General features: G+C 42.7%; 2 protein-coding genes across 9 annotated transcripts; both read left to right on the top strand.

Annotated features, from left to right (window-relative positions):
* Positions 1–527: 527 nt before the first annotated feature.
* On the top strand, positions 528–7629 carry LOC127769277 (probable WRKY transcription factor 56). 2 transcript variants are annotated; one of them, XM_052294811.1, is made up of 4 exons: positions 528–1188; positions 1286–1374; positions 1488–1643; positions 6921–7059. In XM_052294811.1, the coding sequence occupies exons 1-4, from the start codon at positions 862–864 to the stop codon at positions 7036–7038; spliced, it is 690 nt and encodes a 229-aa protein (XP_052150771.1). In that variant the 5' UTR covers positions 528–861; the 3' UTR covers positions 7039–7059. The 2 variants fall into 2 exon arrangements, with proteins under 2 accessions (XP_052150771.1, XP_052150770.1); XM_052294810.1 differs by having other exon boundaries at positions 531–1188; positions 7001–7629.
* A 1073-nt stretch (positions 7630–8702) lies between these two features.
* On the top strand, positions 8703–16250 carry LOC127771267 (dol-P-Man:Man(7)GlcNAc(2)-PP-Dol alpha-1,6-mannosyltransferase). 7 transcript variants are annotated; one of them, XM_052297139.1, is made up of 21 exons: positions 8839–8856; positions 8973–9058; positions 9357–9391; positions 9843–9884; positions 9958–10003; positions 10255–10341; positions 10429–10484; positions 11113–11230; positions 11366–11424; positions 11824–11895; positions 12455–12518; positions 12617–12720; positions 13271–13342; positions 13690–13776; positions 13856–13923; positions 14261–14329; positions 14434–14516; positions 14736–14826; positions 14907–14972; positions 15414–15507; positions 15674–16250. In XM_052297139.1, exons 3-21 carry the CDS (start codon positions 9383–9385, stop codon positions 15752–15754), a joined length of 1368 nt encoding a protein of 455 aa, XP_052153099.1. In that variant the 5' UTR covers positions 8839–8856; positions 8973–9058; positions 9357–9382; the 3' UTR covers positions 15755–16250. The 7 variants fall into 7 exon arrangements, 6 of the variants coding, with proteins under 6 accessions (XP_052153097.1, XP_052153099.1, XP_052153101.1 ...); XR_008017119.1 differs by lacking the exon at positions 9357–9391 and having other exon boundaries at positions 8703–8856; positions 14907–15003; positions 15674–15698; XM_052297137.1 differs by lacking the exon at positions 9357–9391 and having other exon boundaries at positions 8703–8856.
* Positions 16251–24038: the final 7788 nt, after the last annotated feature.

The following is a 24038-nucleotide window of genomic DNA, read 5'->3' as shown; positions in this document are numbered from 1 at the left end:
AAACTTCTTTGAAAGTATATTAGCTTAGTGCAACAACAAATCTCGAATTATGCCGTTTCCGTGAGATAATCGAAGAGATTGTTGGTTTGCTTGTCCCGTCGATCTCATCTATTACTGCAATTTTCAATTAAAAGACTCGCTTCCTTATTACTAGTTCAGTTAGCTTGACTTTCCGAAAGAGTGGTTTCAAGTGGCGATGTATTGGGAATCTGGGATTATATTCCCTTAATGGACTCTGTTCTTAATCTACGATAATACGATGTTTCTTAAAGAAAAACACTGCACCTGACAGACAGATCAAGGAGATAACCGGACTACTAGTTGTCAGTCAGAGTTGTACGCTACACACACGCTCTATACTTTGCATGCAGCATCTCGGGCCAAAACAAAGCCAGCGTGCAACCCTCGACAAAGCACATATGGACAACAGGTAGTAGTAGCGTTGGTTTATAGGCAACATCAACGAGACACACAAGCTAGAGCTAGGGAGCAGGGTGCTGATGAATCTGCAAGCACTACTCGTACGATCCAGCTCTCTCCCCAGCAGCTACAGCAACACGTACAGCCATCGCACCACCATTTGAGCAAAAGGCTCTTTAAAGGGATTTGTCCAGTACTCCTCTTCCTCCCCCCCATCTCTGTCTCTCTTTCTTCTAGCTCTCTCTCTCTCTCTCTCTCTCTCTCTCTCTCTCTCTCTCTCTCTCTCATGGTCATCGCTTCCCTTTTAACCTAAAGAAAGAGATCTTTCTTGGCATCTCGATCGTCTTCGATCTCTCTCTAGCTAGCTATACCTCACCGGCAATCCAAGCTGCATGATCTCTTGTAGAGTATACTACTAGTAGCTAGTTAATTAGTTGCTGCATGTATGCGTGCATGGAAGGGAGCCAGTTGGAGACGGCTTGCCTCACTGCCGCGCTCTACGCGCCGCTCTGCCCGTACACGCCGCCTTCCCCTCCTTCCTTTCTTGCGCCATTGCCGAGTCTGCAGCACAAGCTTCCCCAGCTGCCGCAGCTGGTCCACGACCACGCCGCCGCCGCCGGGACGAACCATGGCGTGATGTTCTCGTCGGACCATGGCTGCCTGTACCCGCTGCTCCCGGGGATCCCGTTCTGCCTCGACTCCGGCTGCGGCGCCGCCGCCTGCGACGACGACAAGCCCGCCGGTTTCGCGCACTTGGGCTCCGCCGAGGTGATCAATTAGCCTTCACTCGATCTCAATTTGGTCATGGTATGCCGTTCTTTAGTTACTTGTTGCTTACAATCTTGGATCTCGATCGATCGATCAGGCGGACACATCGGCGGCGGCGGCGGCGAGAGTGGATAGCGAGATTGCTGCAGCTGCCACCGCAACCACTTGCCATGGGCCTAATTCATGGTGAGTACGATGATCGATCACCTCGTCCTAGCTAACACCTTGAATTGAGGTTGTAGCCTTCTGTTGATTAGGGTTTGATGAGGTAATAATAGGCCAGATTGACTGATGGGCAGGTGGAAGGGGACGGAGAAGGGGAAGATGAAGGTGAGGAGGAAGATGAGGGAGCCGAGGTTCTGCTTCCAGACCAGGAGCGATGTGGATGTGCTGGACGACGGCTACAAGTGGAGGAAGTATGGCCAGAAGGTTGTCAAGAACAGCCTCCACCCAAGGTATATATATACACGAAACATAATACATAAATTGAGAGATATGCAAGCCCTAGAGGTTCTTCCACAGCTGCTAATATAATTAACAGAAGTCTACCATAGCTGCCTCCATAGCTAATATGCTCGAAACAAGATCAGCGGGATCAGAATCGATCCATTGCCTATCTTTTTTTCCCGGTTACATGGAAGATGCATACCAGTGCACACCGTTAAATACGTACACCACCACACTCACACACTCGCGAATGCGGCCCCTAACACAAGATCGAAGAGAGGGAGAACAGCGACAATTCCTATTTTAAGTATTAATTTGCCTATCTTGAATCACATATATATTATATAGTTTATCTGGGGTGAGGTTTAACTAGTTTTGTGGCAATATGGTTGTGCAACTATAGTTGAATTACATGCTTCACAAGAGCTATAATATTAAATGGAGAATTGCTTCTTTGTTAATCTTTATAGATCAAATAAAAGAGCTTTCACAAATCTAATAACTTGATTACATGAGTGCGAATTCGCCCTTTAAAAGAAGAAAGAGTGAATGCAGATTTTTGTAGATTAGTTGACGACTAATTAAGGATCAGTTTGCACCTAGCCTACTCTTGCTATGATGTTACATGTGTGTATGTGTGTGTACACTGCAGATTCCTACAGGAATTATGCAAGAGAAATGTCCAAATGCACTAGAGGAACCATAAAGGAATATTTTTTTAATAGATGCAAAGGGGGAAAACAATTTTAATAACTTAAGTGGATATCCACTCATCTGTTGCATGTTAACTAAATGAATATAAAAATTTTCAAAAAAAAATTGACATGATAGATCGATATATGTAATATGTCACTCCACCAACATGCAAGTTTAAATTCAACTTCTACAAGTTATAATAAAAATGACATATTTAACTCTAATTATTAGACGTATATTCATGGTTTGATTTGTTATTTTTTTTATAACTTGTAGAAATTGAATTTAAACTTTCATGTTCGTGGAGTGATATATTTTATATTAATCTATTTTATCAATTTTTTTTCATAATTATTTATTTAACATGCAATAAACGGATGGACATCCACCCGAGTGATTAGAATCCATCTCAAAAAAAGAGGGGGGAGGGAGAGAGAGAGAGAGAGTGGGAATGCATATAAATTTTGAAAACGAGGATCTTGAGCTCAACTCCTTTGGTTCTTTTTTTTTCCAAATAATTCCAAACATGATGTTTGAGTTCATGTTTAGAACACTAGAAAAATGAAGAAAAGGAAAGATTTCATAGGAATCTCTCCAACCATTCCTACAATCTAATGATGGTGAGGATTCGGTACTTTTCCCACATATTGTCGAAACTAGAATTCGGCAATATAAAGGGGTAGCGCACGAGATCTAACAGTGGATGGATGCGGAGACAAGAATTTGGACAGGTTCAGGCCCTCTCGATAAAAGGTACCCTACTCCTATTTTAGGATTTTACCCGCTATGTGTAGTATTGATCTGATGATCTGGTGTGAATCCCTGTGTTCATGCCCCTTGGAGAAGGCAGGGCTCTCTGCCCGCCTTATATAGGTTGGGGGGCCAGGGTTACAAAGAAGAAACCTAGCCAGACACGGCATCAGTTTCCTAATCTATTACATAATATATGGATGTGGCCCACCTCCTATCTCTAGTAGAATATGGAGGCCGTGTGGGTACCCGGTAGGCCGGTACCCATATCCTCCACACATATTTTCCGCAAAATTTCTTCATTCAAAACACAACATGATAATAGAGGGTTCGTGGATAGATGATGGTACGGTGCTGGAATATTGCTTAGGGATATATATGCTGGCATTGCATCTACACAGAAATTTTTTAGAGGAAAAAGAACCGGTCTGTAGTTATAGAAATTGTCCACCTTAATTTATGACACATCGATCATCTTATGCTTTGAATAGTATCGATAAAACATCAAATAGATATATGTTTAATTGTTCAGAAGTAAACGGTCGATTTAATTTGCCATGCATATATCTTTGGAGTATTATATGTTTTACACAACAGTTTTGGACTGAATTGCATGCATGTAAGCTGATCTGATTAACAAACACGCGCCCATTTCTGGCACATTTGATTTGGACTAGAAGATGGAAGGCATCCTTATAATGACAAAGAACCAGAAAATATTCCAAAATTTAACTACCCATTTAATTTATTGGGACTTATTTTACAGTAACTAGTCGTGCCAAGTGAATCTAGCTAACATTTGTAGACTATATATGGCATCCATTAATTCTTGTTGACAAGAAGCCTGAACTTTATGCATCATGTTGCATTTGTTGACCGAAGATAAGTAACGAGTAGTTTATGATATTGAAAATATGGGAACACTACAAAATACGGTCTCTTCAGGAAAAAAAATTCCTAAGTGTAACACGTCGATGTATCATAGATATCAGTGAAATCAGATACGGATCCAAAACAAGATTTAAGGGGGGACTCATTTCCTTCTTACTTCTTCAATCCCCCTATTTTTGATTTTCTCCCTATTCTTCTCCTTTCATCTTCCCTTTTATCAACGATGTTCCAATGGGGTAGACCTTTTATCAACGATGATCCAGTGGGGTAGAAGGGACTTAAGTCCCCCCACTACCCACAATGGATCCACCCCTGTCAGTGATCGAAACTCCATGTGGCCATTCTCAAAGTTCATATTTGCATATGTCATGTGTGTTTCATATATACACTATAAGCATCAGCATGAGCTGGTGAACTTTGCTGAAAGAGTATACCATGCAATAATAATGCACCATGCATGCCACAGTATGATGCATATATTTCTACTAAAGAAAAAAAAAACGAGATATCTAGAGCATCGAATCTACAATGGACTAGTCATGCAGATGCTAATTATTAGTATCCCTGAACACCTGAGTTTAACCCTATGTTTTGGCACGGGTACCTACCGAACCAGAGACTGCCACCTGATTCAGAAAAGCCGATTTTGAAAAGAAAAAAAAAATAAAGCCGCTACTATTCTATTTTCTGCTTGGTCTAAGTTCTGATCATGCGTCATCTATATGGCACTAGTAAAACCTATCATGATTTTTGATCTGCAGCACTAGGACAGGCGCATGCACATCCACCTGTGTGCATATGGATGCACCGGGACAAATGGTGCACACATTTTCAGATTGCAATATTTTTCTTCAAAGATACTTAGTACCCGTAAGAAGGGGAAGCCCCTGTTAGCAGCTTGTGCATGATTTCTTCCTGTAGTATATCTCTGCAATCCTATGGTTTTAGGTATAGTTTGAGTGATAAAATTGATATGCAAGCAAGCACATAAGTCCAACGAAAACAGCGTATATTCAGTGAAAACTCATAGTAATTGAATAGCAGAGCTCCTGCGTCACGTTCAAACATAAAAATGAAAACTAACAGTCTAAAATACCACTCCGTTTATTAATAACGGATACATTCATATCATGTTCAAAGTTTGAACAATAATAATTTCTATATTATTATGTTTATACATCAAAAGTCATATTATTAGATTTATTACCGCTACCGTTCAAAAAAGACCACATTTTAGCCCATCTCGTTTGTCTTACAAAGACTTCATTTTGGAGCAATCAATGCATCGGAGTTTGCTAAAGTACGGGATAAATACATTGTAGTTTTCTAAGGTGAAGGATATTCTAGCCTTTTTTATTGTATTGGTATGTGCCTAAGGAATTGGCATTTTTTCGGGTCATTTTGAAAAACATTTGTCCTAGGGGGATAACACTGGAACGAGATCTAGCCCGATTCGAGGACACCCTCGAAGGGAAAGCAAGCACTTTCGAAAGCAGGGGTTATGGACTAAACATAGAGTTTTTCTGGGATGGGGAAATAGTATCATATTTTCATAATAGTTGAACAAAGTCATCGATGATATTTATTTTTGGGAAAATATTTATTTTCGCAGACACCTAGGTGCAGACGGGCAAGACCTCCGCACGAAAAAAATCCTTTTTATAGTAGTGATCCTAGCAAAAAAAAAGGGGGGGGGGTCAAAGTATGCATGTCTTGGTCAAAACTGTGAGTTACACCATTCATGTCTGTAATTCGATGGTTGAGGTGGGGCAAGGCGCGGGATGTGGGTGTTCGGGTTAAACAGAGCCACTATAGCATTATTTTTTGCTAGGATGACCGAAGGATTTGGCCCCCACACATTAGTAATGGTGTAACTAAAATGTCATCGTTTAGGAGAGAATGCGCTACTCCTGCATGGTAGTAGGAACTTTTATGATGTTGAGGCAAGAGAAAGTAGAGAGGAAAAAAAATATTGTTTGTTGATTACCAGACGGCCTGATTAATAGAAAACTTTATACTATTTACACATTTCATATATGCTATCTATAGAACTAAAGTATTTCTTATACTACTGTATGAGTTATTAATTTGTATATCGTCTAAGATATAACATGACAAAATTATATAGACAATAGTTCATGCCCTTAGAAGTTATAACTCTCCATGTTTCCTAGCTATGAATTGCTCTAGGCGAAAACAGTATTTCCTAGTAAATAAATTGCAAGGATTTTGATTTTATCTATAGCAGTTCACAGTACTTATTAAGAGATATATGGGGAGTTCTGTTGTGAGAATTGGTGCCGGTGTGCTTGACTTCTAGTCTAGTTTCTTTTGGATGTACATGCCCTAAGGGTCTTATTAGCCCTATTTTCTCAATGTACAAATGATGCATGCATCCTCTCTTTCAGGAAATGGTGGAGCTCTTATTAGCCTCATTTTCTGAAAGAGAGGATGCATGCAGTATTTGTCCTTCCATATATTTGAGTATTGAGCCCAAATTTGAGCTCATTATTAGCTATTATACCCCGTATGAAACTTAATTAGTATTCAGATGTATGCATGATCAGTTACGAGTCGGTGATCATGACATGCGGAAATTGCGTACACATTAAATGTTTTTCTTATTTGTGTAACACAATTTTTTTCTAATAATATATTAGCAGAAAAAGGGTTCATGTCAATTAAAATTGTCTCCCCCCCTCTTTTTTTTTGTTTATAATTAACCTTGCCCATTTCATCGTACAATATTCATGATGAACTCTTGCTGAGTACGTGACAGCACTAGTAGTGCTCATCAGTTTGAGCATGCAGGCATGTCACCAGGCCAGTAGTGCCATTTCAGATTAGCTAGCAGCATCCGCTGCTGACGCTCTTCTTCATTTGTTTGTGATTGCAGTTTCTCTGTAGCATGCATACAATGAATCGCTCTCTCTCTCTCTCTCTCTCAGCTTGCTGACCAGTCCGTACTTAATCTGTGTTGGTGTGCGCGTGTGTACTGTTTGTGTGCAAATTGTGCATGCAAATGCAGGAGCTACTACCGGTGCACCCACAACAACTGCCGCGTGAAGAAGCGGGTGGAGCGGCTGTCGGAGGATTGCCGCATGGTGATCACCACCTACGAGGGCCGCCACACCCACACCCCCTGCAGCGACGACGCCACCACCGGCGCCGCCGGCGACCACACCGCCAGCTGCGCCTTCACCTCCTTCTGACGAACGCATGCTTATGTACATGGATCGGTGATGGATTATTGTTCTCTGATCTGATGGTGGCAATTGGGAAATCGAAGAAGCAGGGATCGATGTAAAATGAAAATGTACTAGGAAAGCTTTTAGGACTCTTATGGATGCTATTTAATTTCCTGGTCAATCAGCTAGCCGATCGATCAACAAGTTGCATGATATTCAGTCTAATTATGAATGAAAATGTAGTAGGAAGCTTAATTAGAACTCTCAAGTCTCACTCACCTGCATGTTATTTCCTAGTATCAATCAGCTGATCAAGTTGCATAATATTCAGTCGATCTTAATATGAATGTGGAGACATGCATGCTCCTACATATACCTGACGAAGTACCAAGCACAGTGAACACTACTGCTAGTCTAGTCTGGCAATTTGGATCATGCCTGCCTGCTTAAAAGCCCTTGGACATGGCTGCTGCGAACTGCGATGCATGCAAGGGCACCGAAAGCGAGAGGCATATGCATATGCACACCTTGCCTGTCTGTCGGCCATACATGCACAGTCGCAAAGTGGTACTGTATGGTACGAGCAACACCCTGACGAATCAGGGAAGGCACAAAGCTAGCGGTCGTCCTTCCACTCGTACTCGTACTCGCCCATCATGCTTGCTGCCATAGCCGCTAATGATTGTGGAACTGCACCTCCACAGCGCTTAAAACGAACGTGAGCTCTCGGACAAACTCGCCTTCTTCACATGTTGTCTCCTCTCTGTCTGATGACAGTGTGTGGTGACTGTCTGACTGACACTGCATCCGTCTCTGCTGGAAGAAACACACGTTTTCAGACAGGCTAATGATAGGCGCACCTACCGCGCGTTTTCAGTTGAACACTTGCAATATGCAAGACGATTAATTATGTTGTAGCAAGTTTATTTAATTTCCAGATTTTTTTTCTTTTTTGGCCATTTGGCCATTTGTGCTGCCCATCTTAAAGAGGACATGCATCGCAAATGCCCAGACAAGCATTTTGTTGCTTCCAGAAAATATATGCAGTAAGAAATACTCGTCACTTTTGTTTGTCAATTACTCAATTTGCAAAGGCTTTACTTAAAGCGTTGCAGGGCAGCACGAGATATCGTGCTAAACCACTAAGCATTTTTCATCAGGTGGCAAATATAAGATATCTTAAAGGTGAGATTAGCCGGCTTCTCAGCGATTTAGGACGCCAGTGCCCAATACGATCTCACCACGTCATTTGACTACTGCTTTCAGTGGGTTTGCACAAGACGATGGGCTTGCGAGCCATTCGGCCCAACCGACTGGTCAACGGGCCCTTATTCGTCATCGTGGTCTGCTGTTATGGTCTTGTAATAGTAACACTGATGAATAAATTCAAGCATCAGGTATTTGGGCCTTAGGGCCCAACTAGCTGAGTGCCACTCGTGAGGCCTAGTCCATCATGGCCTGGCCCATCTAAGCCACCTAGTAAGAGGCTAAGCTAGGCCGGGCCCACTAATTCGGATGCGTCAACCAAACCGGACTCCGACTCGAGCACAGCCTCGCCGATCTGGCTCGACCAAGCCGCGGAATTCCGGAAGCGACTCGCTCTCGTCGTCTCGTCGCACGCGCGAGCCCACTTTGCCGGCCACCGGGATGGCGCCGCCGCGGCCCTCGCCGGCGGCGAGGCTGCTGAGGGAGTACGGTGAGTGCTCTCCTCTCGCTCTCGGCCTCGCGAAGCCTCTCCAAATCAGGGCTCTGCTGCGGTGGTGGGAGGGTTTTTGGGATCTGATGCGTCGGGGGCACTACTCTCGCTTGCAGGGTGGGACCTGTTGCTCGGATCGATTGCCGCGTTCTACGCCGTCATGGTGCCCTACACCAAGGTGGAAGAGAGCTTCAACGTGCAGGTTCCGGTTCCGGCTCCCTCTCCGTTGAGCATCCGAGTGGCTGGATTACATTGTAGTCGTGCTTTGTGTGCAATTACAGTAGGGATTTTCTGTTGTTTGCTCAAGTAGTAGTGTGTGTCCTTATTCTCTGTTGCTGTTCAGTTACTAGACACGGGATTCAGGATGATTGCTGATAATTTGCTAATGTTCATTTTGGTTGCAACTGGTTGCTAGATGATATTGGTGTGCACATGTGAATTGTAGGATAGTATGACTTAACAACAATCAGCTTATGTGAATTCATTTACATTTTCTGCAGACACGCAGAACCCATGCTGAATATTGATGAATCGGGTATCTTTGCCGTAGACATCCAAGATGCACCCTTTCTATATTTGGTAGTTCATACATCATATATATTATATCATGAGCGTTGAAAAGCTGAAGTTGCTCAAGTTCCAGTGTCACCTATGCAATGTTAAAGAAGTAGAGGAAAATTTGCAGGATAATTATGAGTTTCAACTTTCAACCCTTCATGTCTAAAAACTAATGCTTTATGTTTGATAACTTCCCTTAGGCTCTGCGTGATAATCAATTTGAATGAAATTTGCTTTGGGAAATTGTTTCATTCTCTACTGCTCATTTATCTTTCCTTTGCCTGGTATTGAATCTTTTACTTGCTAATTCTTGCCTTTTTCCGTTTAGTTTGGTAAAATTTTTTTACCTATTCCACAGTGTATGTTTGTACTTTTACTGTAATGCCATTACAATGTTTAGGCTAACACTTTGCTCATGTATGTTCTAGGCCATGCATGACATTCTCTACCACAACTATCATATTGAGAAGGTAATCATTTCTGCTAGTCTATCAATACAACATGCTTGATGCTTATTTAATTTCTTTCTTCAATTTGCTGCAGTATGATCATTTAGAATTTCCTGGTGTTGTCCCTCGGTCATTTATAGGTAATACTATGTTCACTTGAAGCCTTGATCTGTGCACTATGCTACAATTTTTCCGCTAATGACCATTGCTTGGCTCAAGCATAATGAAATGGCAAGTAGATGGTCAAGGTCAGATGGCATTACCAGTTTACCACAATATACTCCTACTAGATATGCCTGTAGTGTCTATATATGGTATGACTGGCCTTGCAGATTTTGTAATCTGGACATGACACAGATCATTAACACCGTTTACTACATATATTCTTCAGGAGCATTGATTGTATCTGTTATCTCATCGCCTGCAGTCTTCGTAATGCATTTACGTCATGTTCCAAAGGTTTATGGTCTTCTAGCAGGTGCTGTCAATAACTTAGCACATGTCTTCTTGCATGTTGTATCTGTTTTTGTTGCCATATTGATGTTCTTCTATTTTGCCCTTTTAGTTCGGATAGTGTTGGGTAGTATTATCCTGATGACTTTGAGACTTCTCCGAGTTCAGGTATTCCTTTTCACTTCTTGTTCTGTTTAAAAGGGTTTATTGCAAGTATGCACTGTTTCTCAGTTCTCCTAGGTACTACCAATATTCTGAAAACGCTGTTTCCCTGAAAAGGGGTAAACCTCAATCCTTTTACCTGTATAACCTTCTCCTGGCCTTGAAGTGCAGCAACTCATAGAATGGCCACCATTTTTTTTAAAAAAAAGGAACCTTGCTTATCAAATTTGGTTTTTGTTTTGATGCGTCTGAATTTGCCAAGGGCCTAAGATGCATGGTCGTCTTGCCTGTGGCATACCTGCTGCAGTATGCTAGCCTTGTTTGAATCTTCTTTTTTTGGCTTGGTTTGGACCATATACCTTACGATACCTTTCACTCTGTGCCATTTATATTCCATACAAATCTGGATAGAAGAGAACTTAATTTTTGTTTCTACTATCTCATGCACAAACTTCTAAGTGCTGTATATCATCAAGATATCCCTTTGGGTTATGTGTTTATGTCAAACTGTTCTATGCCCATCTTGAGTAACATTTGTTTTCTATAATTTGCACTGAATCGTCCCGTGAGCACGAGTCTGTTATTCTGTCCTTGGACACCATAACGTTTTTCTCAGTTCATTTCTGATATACAGGTAAAAAGGAAGTTTGGTCATCATGCTGAAGCATTCTATCTGATACTAACTGCTACCCAGTTTCACTTATTGTTCTACTCAACCAGGCCCCTTCCGAATGTCTTAGCTTTAGCTTTTGGTGAGGACATTGTTTAAATCAAACACAAGTCTGTTCGAGTGTTACTGATTTTTGTGACACTATTGGCAGTAGCATTAATCATATGTGGGGTTTGTGTAATAATCGTGCAACTCATTGTTTCTTTCTGTCTCGCAGTTAACTTGACATACTATTTCTGGTTCAAGGGAAACCATCGACGCACATTACAGGCCCTGGTATGCTAATTTTTTAACACCTTTACCTTACTTTCACACCATTTTGTTTGCATGCTGCTGTTTTCACATTTTTGTATACACTGCAGAAAGCAAGAATTTATTTCAATTCGAGTTGCATATATTGTTGAATTCAAAATTTGACATCCTGCATTGCACACAATAACTCCAAAGAATCTGAGTTCTGGACATGACATTCTAAAGTTGCAAGTTTCAACATGAAACTGAGAAATTCTTTCTTTACTCTTCGTTCAGTTCAATTTCTTGTTGATTTACTAAATTGAGAAATGATTCTCAGTTATTTATTTGCAGACCAATAAAGATTACAAATTGGTTTTATAGCATTGAAAGATCCTCAGTTCCGCTTTATCCTTCTGAAGTAATTCTCCATATTGCTTGCAGATTGTCGCAGCAGTTATTTTTAGGTGTGACATGATTTTGCTTCTTGGTACAATAGGACTTGCACTTTTGCTGGTGAGTTTCACCTACAAAACCTGAATTTCTCTTGGCAGTTGCACAGTCATTTCATACTCTTTTATGTAGTGAAATCTTTGAGGAAGCAAGGGTCCAAAGTTTATATTACTCATTTTTTGTAGGCTATGCACAAATAGCTCTTATCTCGTACACTAGGTACAAATACCAATTGTCAATACTCTCTATTACTTCCCAACTTTGTGTTTGTTCAAATTCAATGCAAAGTAACTTTGTCATAGAATCATAAGGGCTTCACGGTTCAACCAGATTTTGCGGTTTTGTGCTTTCATCATTTGTGTCTCTGTAGTGAATTAGTAAACTTGTTTGAAGGACCATGAGGGGACTGTGGTTAATTATCTCTATAAGTTATTTTTATTGAGGCATGGCTAATAATCTCTAAGTGAGTAACTTGGTATGTCACCAGGCTATTAAAATGATAGCACTCACTTATACTGTCATATATCAAGTTGTTATATCTATTTGGACTTTGTATGTATTCTTCTGCTTACTTTATCTGGGAAAGTTGGGGCTGAGGTGCAATTTGACCATGCTGTGACAGAGCAGGTCTATTTCTCTATTGGAAGCAATCAAATGTTGTGTAAGCACTGCCATTATATGCATTGGTATGTTGCTTTCTACTTTCTTGAACTTTCTCCAATAGTCTAACAGAAGTCTGTGCAAATCTGCAAGAAACATTTCTCACTATGAATAATGTTCTTAGGCTTCACTGTACTGGTTGACTCTATACTGTGGCGGCGAATCCTGTGGCCAGAATTTGAGGTTTTGTGGTTTAATTCAGTTCTGAACCGGAGTTCAGAGTGGGGTGTATCCTTTTTCTATTTGTGTGCATGTGCCAAACTGCAGTTTCCTTTTTTTTTTTAATAATAATTCTAGTTAATACTTTCAGTGCACAATGAAACACCGTTTTTTTCCTCTTTAGCCAGAATTTTATTCTTTTTTCCTAGCAAATATATGCATGTGTTCTCTCTTTCACTAAGTCACTTCACGGAGACATTTTCATATGCACTCCTTTCTCTTTAGCCAGAATTTTATTCTTTTTTACTACCAAATATATATGCATCAGTTCTCTCTTTCACTAAGTCACTTCACAGAGACATTTCATATGAGAATATGCAAAGCACATATCTTTTGTATTAAGATTGGGAAGATTGAAGTTTCATTTTCATATGCACTGAACATGATGTTAATCTCTATTAGTCACATGAATACAAAAAAGGATGCAACATATATACACTTCTTGTTCAAGACTTATCCTCTTCTTCTTTTTAGATTCATGTGGTGAAATCTATGTATTATCTCCTGAAACTTATGCGAAGCTCCCAGCCCTGTTATCCATGACTACCATAAACTTTAGACACATTCCATCCATTGGTACTTCACCTCAGCACTTCCACGCTCCATGCTGGTAGCATATCCTCTTTGCATGGTGAGATAAGAAACTTCCATACAAGAAATTGTGCTACTTACGTGGCTAAAAAGTGCATGTGCCTTTTGCTTGAACAAGTATATAACTTATTCCATGCCTTCTTATCATGTATTTAATATGCATGAAACATGATGCTTAGCTAGTAATAGTTGATTGGCTTCCCATCTCTACATGTACTTTGTATCAAAACTGTTACTTCATACTATTTGATTGAGTCAACTAATTACATTTTTATGATGTATCTTTTCTGATGGTGGTACTATCAATGCATTATTGGTTATTGTTTTTTTTATTTGATTTTTTATTGGAAGTAAGAAATGTATCTCATGAAGCCTTTTCAGTGACAGGTCGGTGCTCTTCTTGACAGAAGGATAGTGCCATACATACTTCCAGTCTTCTCATTTGTTGTGCTTTATTCAAAGCTTCCACATAAGGTATCTCTACATCTCTTGATACTAGTTCCATCCTTATATTTGGCCATTCTTGTACATGATGACTGATGTTGTGTTTCAGGAGCTTCGCTTCATTATGGCTTCGATTCCCATGCTTAATGTGTCTGCTTCACTAGCAGCAAGCAGAATGTGAGCATAACCAATCTTCTGTCATATCTAGTTCCTACTCCTTCCATTTCACAATGTAAGTCATTCTAGCATTTCCCATATTCATATTAATGTTAATGAATCTAGACATATATATCTATTTAGATTCATTAACACCAATATGAATGTGGGAAATGCTAGAATGACTTACATTGTGAAACGGAGGAAGTACTATTTTATCAATTTACTGATCCAAGCTAGGAATGCTAGCTTCATTATCAGAACTCCTTTTATTTCATACCCTTCGTATTGAATGGCGTTTCCTCTCTTTCTTTGCTTTGCGATTTCGACCCGTGAATATATGTTTGTCTATCTTCAGATATAATAACAGAAAGAAAACTGGGTGGAAGTTACTTTATGTTCTCATGATTGGTGGCTTTCTTTCCAGGTACAATAATTTAACCATGGTTATATTATAAAATATTAATATGGTATCCTTTTTCAAGTAGCACAATATATGCTACTGTTGGAAACTCACATATAATTATATAGTCTAGGATACTCTGGTGTAACTTTCATGGCATCCTACAATAATTATCCTGGTGGATATGCTCTAAAGGCTCTACATGAAGCAGGTGAGACCTACATAAGTTATGTGGAATACGTGAAATTATGATAGTTTTCTTCTGTTAACATAACTGCAAGGGCTTGGCTGAACCGCAAGCAGCACATTACAAATTGAACAGCTAGTAGTGTCTCATCTAGTGGTGTCTACTGTTTTAGCGATTATGGGGTATGTTGACAATAATATCTTTATTGATGGCACATACTATTGGTTGCTTCTCTTTTACCAGATTCTGTAATGAAGGACAAAATTGTTCACATTGATGCCTTCACTGCAATGAGTGGAGTTTCACGTTTCTGTGAAAGTGAATATCCTTGGAGGTATCCTCTGTAGTGTTTTATCTTTGTTAGTATCTTTTATCATGCCATTTATGAGCATCTCAAAATCTGTTCACTGGCAGATATTCTAAGGAGGAAAAAATTTCCATCGAGGAATATCAGGAAAGAAATTTCACATATCTGCTGAAGTAAGTTTACTTACTTCCTCCGTTTCACAATGTAAGACTTTCTAGCATTGCCCACATTCATTTAGATGTTAATGAATCTAGACATATGTATGTATTTAGATTCATTAACATCCATATGTACGTGGGCAATACTAGAAAGTCTTACATTGTGAAACGGAGGGAGTATTTGCTAAAATACCTTATGCACTTATTTTTGTTACTATCTGGATATTTAAAGATTGAAGCGGACTTTTGCAAGCACCACTGAGAAGTGGGGCCTACATATATGGGGAGTTCACCTAGTGTTGGAAAAGTCCTTGTATTACCTCCATGTTTGTTTGAGTAGAAGCAAATTACCGAACAACTCTTGTTACCATGCATGAATAAATATAATCAAAGGCACAACTGATACTCATTTCACGCTGTAATGCTTTTCTTATTTCTTATTGTTGTACCAAACAGTGAACACCGCCATATCAGTGGCTACAAGTGCTTGTTTGCCGTGGATGGATTCTCCAGAGCGAAAATTCAACCTCGAATCCCACCACTCTCACTGGTACGCTATCATTCTTTACAGAGTAGCTATCTACCTTATCGGCATGCAGATTACATACTCCAGCCAAATGCCAGCATTGCCATCCTATTTCTGGTTCTGTCAAACATTAAACTCACGGTGGTGATTGAATACTGGCTCAGGTCACTAACCTCAGCATTTACTGCAGGTGAAAGAGCCAAAAGTGTTTGCACATGGGAATACGAGAGACCCTGATATTCTTTCGCTGAATTGGCCCGGTTGCCCTTGAGGTGAGGATACTGATCGGATCTCTACCACAGGACCACTAACTGCCAATTGTGAAGATGCCCAGCCTGTGTAAATCACTGGATCAATCGAGCCCCTTCCCAAACCCCAGCTCGGAAGATACTACACCTTGCCACCTTTGGGCTATTCAAGGCTCACACTTTAGCGCAAAAAACTCGCGTTTTTATGTTGAAACCATGTGCTTCGGTTTCTGACCCAGTTGCTCGTATCTGGTGGCCAAAAGGAGGGGAAAAAAAACTGAGGAATAGGAGAGACCATAACAATCTTGTGCTCTAGCAAGTTGCTCCATTTCATACACAAGTACCTTGTATCCTATCTTACATTACGTCAACCCACTTGCTGTATAGCGTGACTCTTGGCCGATGACATCTCCGTCGCACCATTTTCCACGCATTGGCCCCAGGCACGGAGCAAAGCCCGTTGGCTGTAAAATCATGCGAGATCTCTGCTGAAGAAAGAAAAATAATGATTTGTTGCAATGATGGATCTGTCATGGGAATGATGGGTCTCGAGTTCTTATTACCGGCATTAGAACTATAGGAGTCTCATTAAACTTTTCATTAAAATATATTGTCATATGGAGTATTCATTAGAAGAAAGGGTATAGGCTTATCTACTTTATTAAGTCCCTTCTAGTCCTTCCTAGATCCGCCCATGATTCGCTGAACCAGTGATTCAATGTGTAGCCGTCGACAAGCTTGCTTGGAATAAAGTTCACAATTTCGATCGAATTTACCGTCTCATTGTGGCTCGCATTTTCAAGTTTTCAACCGCAAGCCCTTGCAAACGGCCGGCGAGCTAGGCGGTGGCCGGCGGAGCGAGACGTCTCGGCGGTGGTGTCGCCGTCGTCGTCAGTTCGTCGCTTGGGACGACGGAATGGAAGTCGTCGTCTAGATTGATTAGGACGGGGGAGATGTCATGGGCTGGCCGCTCATGGGACAACCGAAAGTAAAGCATCAGCACCAGTACCAGTACACTACTCTACTCGCCAGTTGCCAGGGTCAAGGAACCGGGACCCCACCGGCTTCGATTCCTCAATCCTCAGGCCTGTTCATCATTATTCATTCTCATCATCTCATGGTCGGTCGCCTCGCCATTAGTTACGACGAGCACATCGACCCTCTCCTCCCGTTTTTATTTCTCGAGCTAATTCAGGGGGAGAGAGAGAGAGAGAGAGAGAGAGAGAGAGAGAGAGAGAGCAGCCTCAGCCTCCATCCAATCGCTACTGGCCGGGGTGAACCCAACTCCCGAATTTGGTACTTGCAATTCTCTACTAATAATAACAAATGGTGGCATCCGACTCACTGGCGAGAGCGAGATGAGATCGAGTCCCTAACCACCACCCAAAAAAGAAAAAAAAAACGCGCACACACACACACACACGAGGAAACATGGGTTAACTGAACTCCTCCCCCTCCCCCCCGGTTGCTTTACGCTTTACGTGGTGATTTATGTACGATTGATTATACTTGTTTTAGTTCCGGCTCGGTTCACATGACGTGGAACCAACACAGAAAAAACGCAACTAACCCAACCCAAGCGGGCGGCCGGGGGCAGCAGCAGCGCCCGCGAGAAGGCACGTCGCGTACGGGGCGCGCGGGCGCATTTGATGCGGTGGTGGTGGTGCGTGTGCGCGTTGGGAGGGAGTCAGGTGAGGTGCGGGGGATGTACACATCTGCCCAGTGTGCGCGTCAGATCCAAACCCAGACGAGACGAGGGCGAGCCGCGACCGCGAGGCGACGGAGACAAAAGAAAAACAGGAGAGGCGACGCCGCGTCGGCCACATGGAGCGGGGACGCGATGAGCACACGGGACGACGCTTGGCTGCGCTGCTTTGCTTGGCTGGCTCTCTCGCCCGTGGAGCGAGCAAAGCCAACCCAACCCACAGCAAAACTGAGTGAGGGAGACCTAATCTGGTTGAGATGGTACTATATCCATCCAATCCAAGTATCTAATTACCATCTTATGAATCAGCACCGTCTCATCGTGGGGCCCACCGGCTTCCAGGGAGCAAAACTTTTCTTCCTCTTCTTCTGTTTCCTTATTTTTGCATCTTTGTAAACTTGCCAACACAAAGAGATTTTTGGGGTGCGTCATGCGTATATATGCATTCGGTGGCCTCATTGCGTACTAATTAAGAAAATGGTCACCGGTTCCCGTTTTCGTTTTCAGTTGGCCTCATTTGTGTGAGGCGATAGATCAGAGAGCCAGTCGGCGACGTTGAACGTGTTGATGGTAACACGCACGCACGCACCCCTTTGACCCCCATCAAGAACATCACAAGAACAGGTGCTTCCATGTCAAGGTACCGCGCTTTGACTGATGGCCACCTAACTGGGAGCCAATAGCAATAACTAAATAAAGCAGGTACAATAGCAACTATAAACCAGCTATAAATATATTTTAAAGAGATAAAAGAAAAGAGAGAAAAGCTGCGGGCTGTAGATATATAGCCAGCTGTAGCACGGACTCTAATACGTAATGTATGTATGACATGTTGGACCAGCTATTAATAGTGTAGTAAGCAACTATTATATGAATTGATATTATATTAATTATAAATAATTTGGAGCTAATAGTTGGCTATACTATTAAACTTGCTCTTACTGACTGTCATTGCAATTAGCAAAGTGTGAATTGAATTAACATCTGAAACTTCGATTGCAACTTGGAGCTTTCCCGGGTCGTTTGTGAATAACTCGGAGCATAGGAACAGTGGAGCTTGAATGCAAGACCGGGGATAATACCATATGATGCATACATATCAAAACAAGCTCTTTGGAAGAGTAATCACTAAAATAAATTCCTTTGTCATTTCAAACCTTACTAATACTTTGCTAATGGCAAGATTTAGCGTTGCCAAGAATTTTGGCAAGAAAAAAAAACAGTTTATTTCAGTGACTAATCTTCGTATAATATATTCGTAGCAACATGTTAGGTTTCAACGTTTCATCTAAGTTTCCATGAAGCTTCTCCCCCTTCCTATCTCTCTCAGTATGGAAAACGATTTGTTATCCAAAAAGTATAATATATATTTTTACTACAAGGGCAACTCTCGAAAAATGACCTAGATTCCCGCGGTCGGTCTTGCTAGCCCTTCTCCTCTAGTGTCCTCAGCTCCTCGCCAGCGTCCTGAGAGGGAGGGGACTTGATTTTTAAAGAACGGCTTGTTTTAACTTGACGCTAAGTTTTCCCCATAGTAATTGGTTATTGTGTATGCATGGGAAATGAGTTTGCTCTAATCCTCCTTTGCCAATAATATTGGGTTTACTATCCTCGTTGGTCACTATAAAAAAAACCATCTTTACATATATCCTCTATTTATTTTTACAAACAGTCTGAAATCCTTAAAATTGGAGACCGGGCCGGCCGCTCCAAGCCACAACACCCTTGTCCCTTTGCCTCCCTCTCTCCGCCCTCCTCACTCCCCTCTCCCCCTGAGCTAATAATCAAAGTCATATGCTCCCTTCTCCTCCTAGGCACCACTGCCGACGTGCACCCCTGTCATCGCCTCGATGTGTGTGTCCCCATTGTCACCTCTTTCCTCATGCACAGCTACGCTACCACCACCACAGCCACCGCATCAGCCAATAAAGAGGCCAGGGCCACCAAATCTGATGACACTGGCTCTCCTGGTAGTGGGTTCGGTTGGGCGATGTTGGACGACGATGAGCCAAAGTCGGGCGCAGGCGGGGAGGATCGACGAGGAGGAGGAGCAAGACTGTGGTAGGACTCAGGACCGTCAAATATAGTGGTAGAGGTTCTTACTAGCGAGTGTTGTGGCGGCAGTAGTCCTCGGTTACTTGGCGACGACGACTATGGCCCAGGGAGGTCAAAAATGGCATATCGGGGACGTGGATGGCTGCTTCATGGGCATCTAGCGTGAGCTTGTTGAGGAGTGCGGGTTGCTGACCCGAGTGGCGCGGCCCCGGTGGGTTGATGACGGTCGTTGGTCCTAGGCGTGCGGTGACAAATGCAACTCGGTGACGGCGATGACGATGATGACCGTAACTACATGTTCTTAGGGGATTTGTTTCTCTTTTTCCCCCAAAAAAAATGAGAAAATCTATTCTATACCACTGAGTTTGTTCGAGTTCAACGATTTGCTATTGACATTATCTCTTTCTATAATATACTGACAACTTTATCAATTGTTCTACGATATACCATTAGGCTGAGCCTTCTTTTTAAAAATAACCAAAATGCCCTAATAGACATACAAGGTTAACAATTAATTTATCTCATTAGAAATTTCATAAAAATATGAAAACTTTTATGTGGCCTCCTTACACAACATGGAAATTCGTATAGAAGTTTCAAGTTTTTTACATTTCTTTTTTATAAAAAAAATATAATTTATTTGTTATATGCCATATAAAATATTTATTATTATTATTTTTAATACAAGTCATCTTTCATAAACTACATAAGATATTTTTGTGCTATTATCTCTTTTATAAGAAGATTTTTCTCTCATATACGACATAAAAATATTTTTTTACGAAAATTAAATATACCAGAAAAGACTCGAAACTTGTATACAAACTTCCATGTTGTGTACGGAGGCCACATAAAAATTTTCATATTTTTATGAAACTTCTATTGAGATAAATCAATTGTTAATTTTCTGTCTCTAAAGGTATTTTGGGTATTTTTAAAAATAAGGCCTAGCCCAATGACATATTATAAAACAATTGATAAAGTCGTCAATATATTATAGAAAGAAACAATATCGATGGCATATCATTAAACTCAAACAAACTCGGTGGTATAGAATGGATTCTCTCAAGAAAAATCATCTCTGCATGCTATTGGCTTAACCTTGTTGCTTGTGAAAATTGATTTTCGTAGGTAGTTGGCTTAGGCTGCGTTCGAACCTGAAGGTTCCCAACTTCTCTACCTCGTTTTCCATACGCACGCTTTTCAAACTACTAAACCGTGTGTTTTTTACAAAAAGTTTCTATACGAAAGTTGATTAAAAAAATCAAATTAATCTATTTTTGGAAAAAAAATAGCTAATACTTAATTAATCACGCGCTAATGGACTGCTCCGTTTTCCGTGCGTAGGGATGGTTTCCCAACCCATTCTATCGAACGTAGCCTTAATCTATCCACCTATGAAAATTTGATTTTCATAGATAGTTGAACCCCACCTATGAAGATCGTTGATTTTTACATGCCTTTGATCATAGGTGGTGCGCTCGGCCATCTAAAAAACTTATTCTGACCGCCTGCGATGTGTGATTTCGTTGCAGCGTGTAGCACCAATATAGGTATGTTGCTAATATAACTTACTGAACCTAATTTATTATATTTTATGATTTAGAAAAATACTCCTGACCTATTCCTAGTAGTATTGGCTCATAAAATAAATTTAACTTTGTAAATTTCAATCCCCGTTACAATATACAAGAATCTCAATAGTACAATAATTCACCGTGTTTCCTTTCTAGACGTAAATTCAACATATCTCGTTTTAATACGAAAAAGTTGAGCAATTTGATGGTGACAATGTTAGATGCCTGCTGGAGCATAAATCTGGACTAGATCGATAGCTAGATAGCCGAACCACGAAAATTGAAGAATGTGGTCATGATGTGAGCATACATTAACAAGGCCAACCAACCAACACCTATACCTCTTGGAACAACTCAACTCCTAGTAGTTATTAATTTCCAGACAACGGCAAATCAAGCCAGCAACCAGCGAGTTTTGACCAGATACCACTCTGTACGTCGCCGTTCTGTGCACACCAGAAACAATAACAATAATAATCTATTTATCTTGCGCTGTACTCCCTGCAGGTTAATAATGCTTATCCTTTTGATAAGGGCACGGTCTCTAAATAACAACTTTAACCATTATTTTTTATTATAATATGTATAAAAGTGTTAACAAATACATGATTTTATTAAAGTACTTTTTAAAACTAATCTATACACGTAATCACCATATTTGAAAGACAAATATTTTAGAAATGATTTATAATCAAAGATTCGAGTTTAATCTCACTCTTGTTTAAAACGATAACTATTATGAGTCCGGAGGAAGTATATGTAGTACCGCGGGTAAAATAAATGTAAATTGTACACTTAGATCTTCTTCCATTCCGAGATAAATGCGAGCTGGATTAATTCCCTCTGCAACAACAACAGCAAATTTCCTTGCTAATTCTGAAGAGAGTGACACTGCACGGGAAGCTCAGCTCTTCCGGGCTTAAGGCACACGCAGGAAACGGATTGGTCTCCCTGTCAACGAAAGCTCCGAGTTCCCAACTTATACGCAAGGAAATGAGAACCCTGCTTTCCACAACTTGAAAGTTCTCATCAGGCTTTGCAGGCTCAAACAAACTCAGGGGATATTTAGTAGGAAGCAACCTGTGGTTGGCACCTTCTCCTGCTATTTTTGCCCCACTTTTACACTTATCAAGAACAATTTGCAGAAGTAAAAATTGAATAAAATGTACCATCCCTATTATTTCCTACTTATTGCTTTGATTATCAACATTCTCCAATACAAATGTTTATGAAGCTACTATTAGAAATATAACCATATAAAAACATTTTTCATGACAGATCTACCTATATCATTTATTCATTTTTCTCAAGCTAAATCCTAATATCTCTGTATTCACGAGCATAAAAATTACCATTGAATTCGCAGACGCTCGCGTCGCCCTCCCCTGGGATGGCACGGGAGGCGACGAACCCGGCCGCCTCTTTCCTCCCACTCCTCCCCCTCCGCCTCGCCGCCGCCCGAGCGGCCGCCGGCAAAGCCGGCCGGCCGCAAGGACGGCGGCGGCGGGGCCTCTCTCACCGACCTCGCTTCGCTTCGGGCGAGCAAGGGAGCGTCAACGATGGGGCGGCGGTGACCGCTAGATCCGGGCCGCTCCGGCCAGATCTGGCAGGGTGGCGGCTAGCGGCAAGGAGGGCGACGGCAAAGGCAGGGGCGTGCGGCGCCGGGCGGTGGTGGTTGAAGGCGGCGGGGATAGCGATGGCGGTAGGGATGGCGTCGGCCGAGGGCGCGAAGGCGGCAGCGGTGGTCCTTGTGCGACGACGGCGGCGGTGTCCCCCAGATCCGCGCCTCTCGGCCGGATCTGGAGGGTGGCCAGTGGTGGTGGTCGGCGACGGCGGCCGAATCGCGATAGCTGGCGACGGCAGTGGGCGACGGTGGCGGCGGTGGTGGTCGCGGCAGTTGGCGGCGGCGGCATCGGCTAACGACGCCGGCGGAGGACTTGGCGGCAGTGTGGCGGAGGGCGACAGTGAAGCGGCCGCTGGCAGTGTCGGCGGCGATTCGTGGAGGCGGTGGCTGGCGTCGGTGGCAGCGGCGACTGCGGCTGACTTGCAGCGCCCGTGACTGTGGAGGCGGTGGTGACGTTGGCAGATGCGGGTTGCTGGCGGCAGCAAGTGGAGGCGGGGAAGGAGTCGACTGCGAGGTGAGGATGGCGACGGCGAGGTGGCTGGGCGTCGACAGCAGCGGCTGTTGTGGTGGTGGCTGCGACTGCGGTCACCAGAGGTATGGCGGCCTCGGATGGCTAGCTGAGGGCGTGGGAGACGGCCGCATTTGGCCGGTGCGGCATCGTTTGGTGGAGGGGTCGGAGACCGGCTTGGCGCAGAGAGGCGCAACCGATGGCAGCGAAGGCTGGCTCGGCGCGAGAGGCGCGATTGGCGGAGATGGAGGCTGGCTTGGCGCGAGAGGCGCAGCTGATGGAGGGAGGCTGGATTGGCGCGAGAGGCGCGTCCGGTGGAGGAGGCGACCTAGGTGTGAGGAGGAGCTGCCGGTGGGTGTAGCGCGGTCTTAGGCGCACGAAGGCTGGCCGGCCGGGGACGCCGGTGCAGGGGTCCCACATGTTGGCAGAGTTTGTGTGGTGGTGGAGCATCGGTGCATCAGCCGTGGATTTGCAGGTGGTGAGCGGCGGGTGAAAACTCAGTTCGTCCTTGGCCGGACTGACAACGATGGTTCATTCTCCCTCCTGAGTGCGTTGTCGTGCTGTCTCAGCCCTCAAGGATGATTGTCGGGCGAAAGCCCAATCTTGGCTCCTTTGAGTCTCGACGGACGGCGGCGACGGTTTTTCCTTCGCTTCTCTTCTTGAAGACGTCGTTTTGGCATCCCCTAGGGGGCGATCTCGTCTGTGTCCCTTTGTTGGTCTAGTGGCGGTCGGTCACGCTTAGCGGGGGCCGGTCCGGTGCTAGCCTTCTCCTAGGCTTGTGTGTTGGCGTTGTCGGAGTGTGGGTGATGGTATAGTTTTTTTTCCTTTTTCCTGGTTA

This window comes from Oryza glaberrima, chromosome 4 (genome assembly GCF_000147395.1).
Source record: "Oryza glaberrima chromosome 4, OglaRS2, whole genome shotgun sequence".
Classification (NCBI taxonomy): Eukaryota; Viridiplantae; Streptophyta; class Magnoliopsida; order Poales; family Poaceae; genus Oryza; species Oryza glaberrima.
This window is presented reverse-complemented; position numbering and strand designations above follow the sequence as displayed.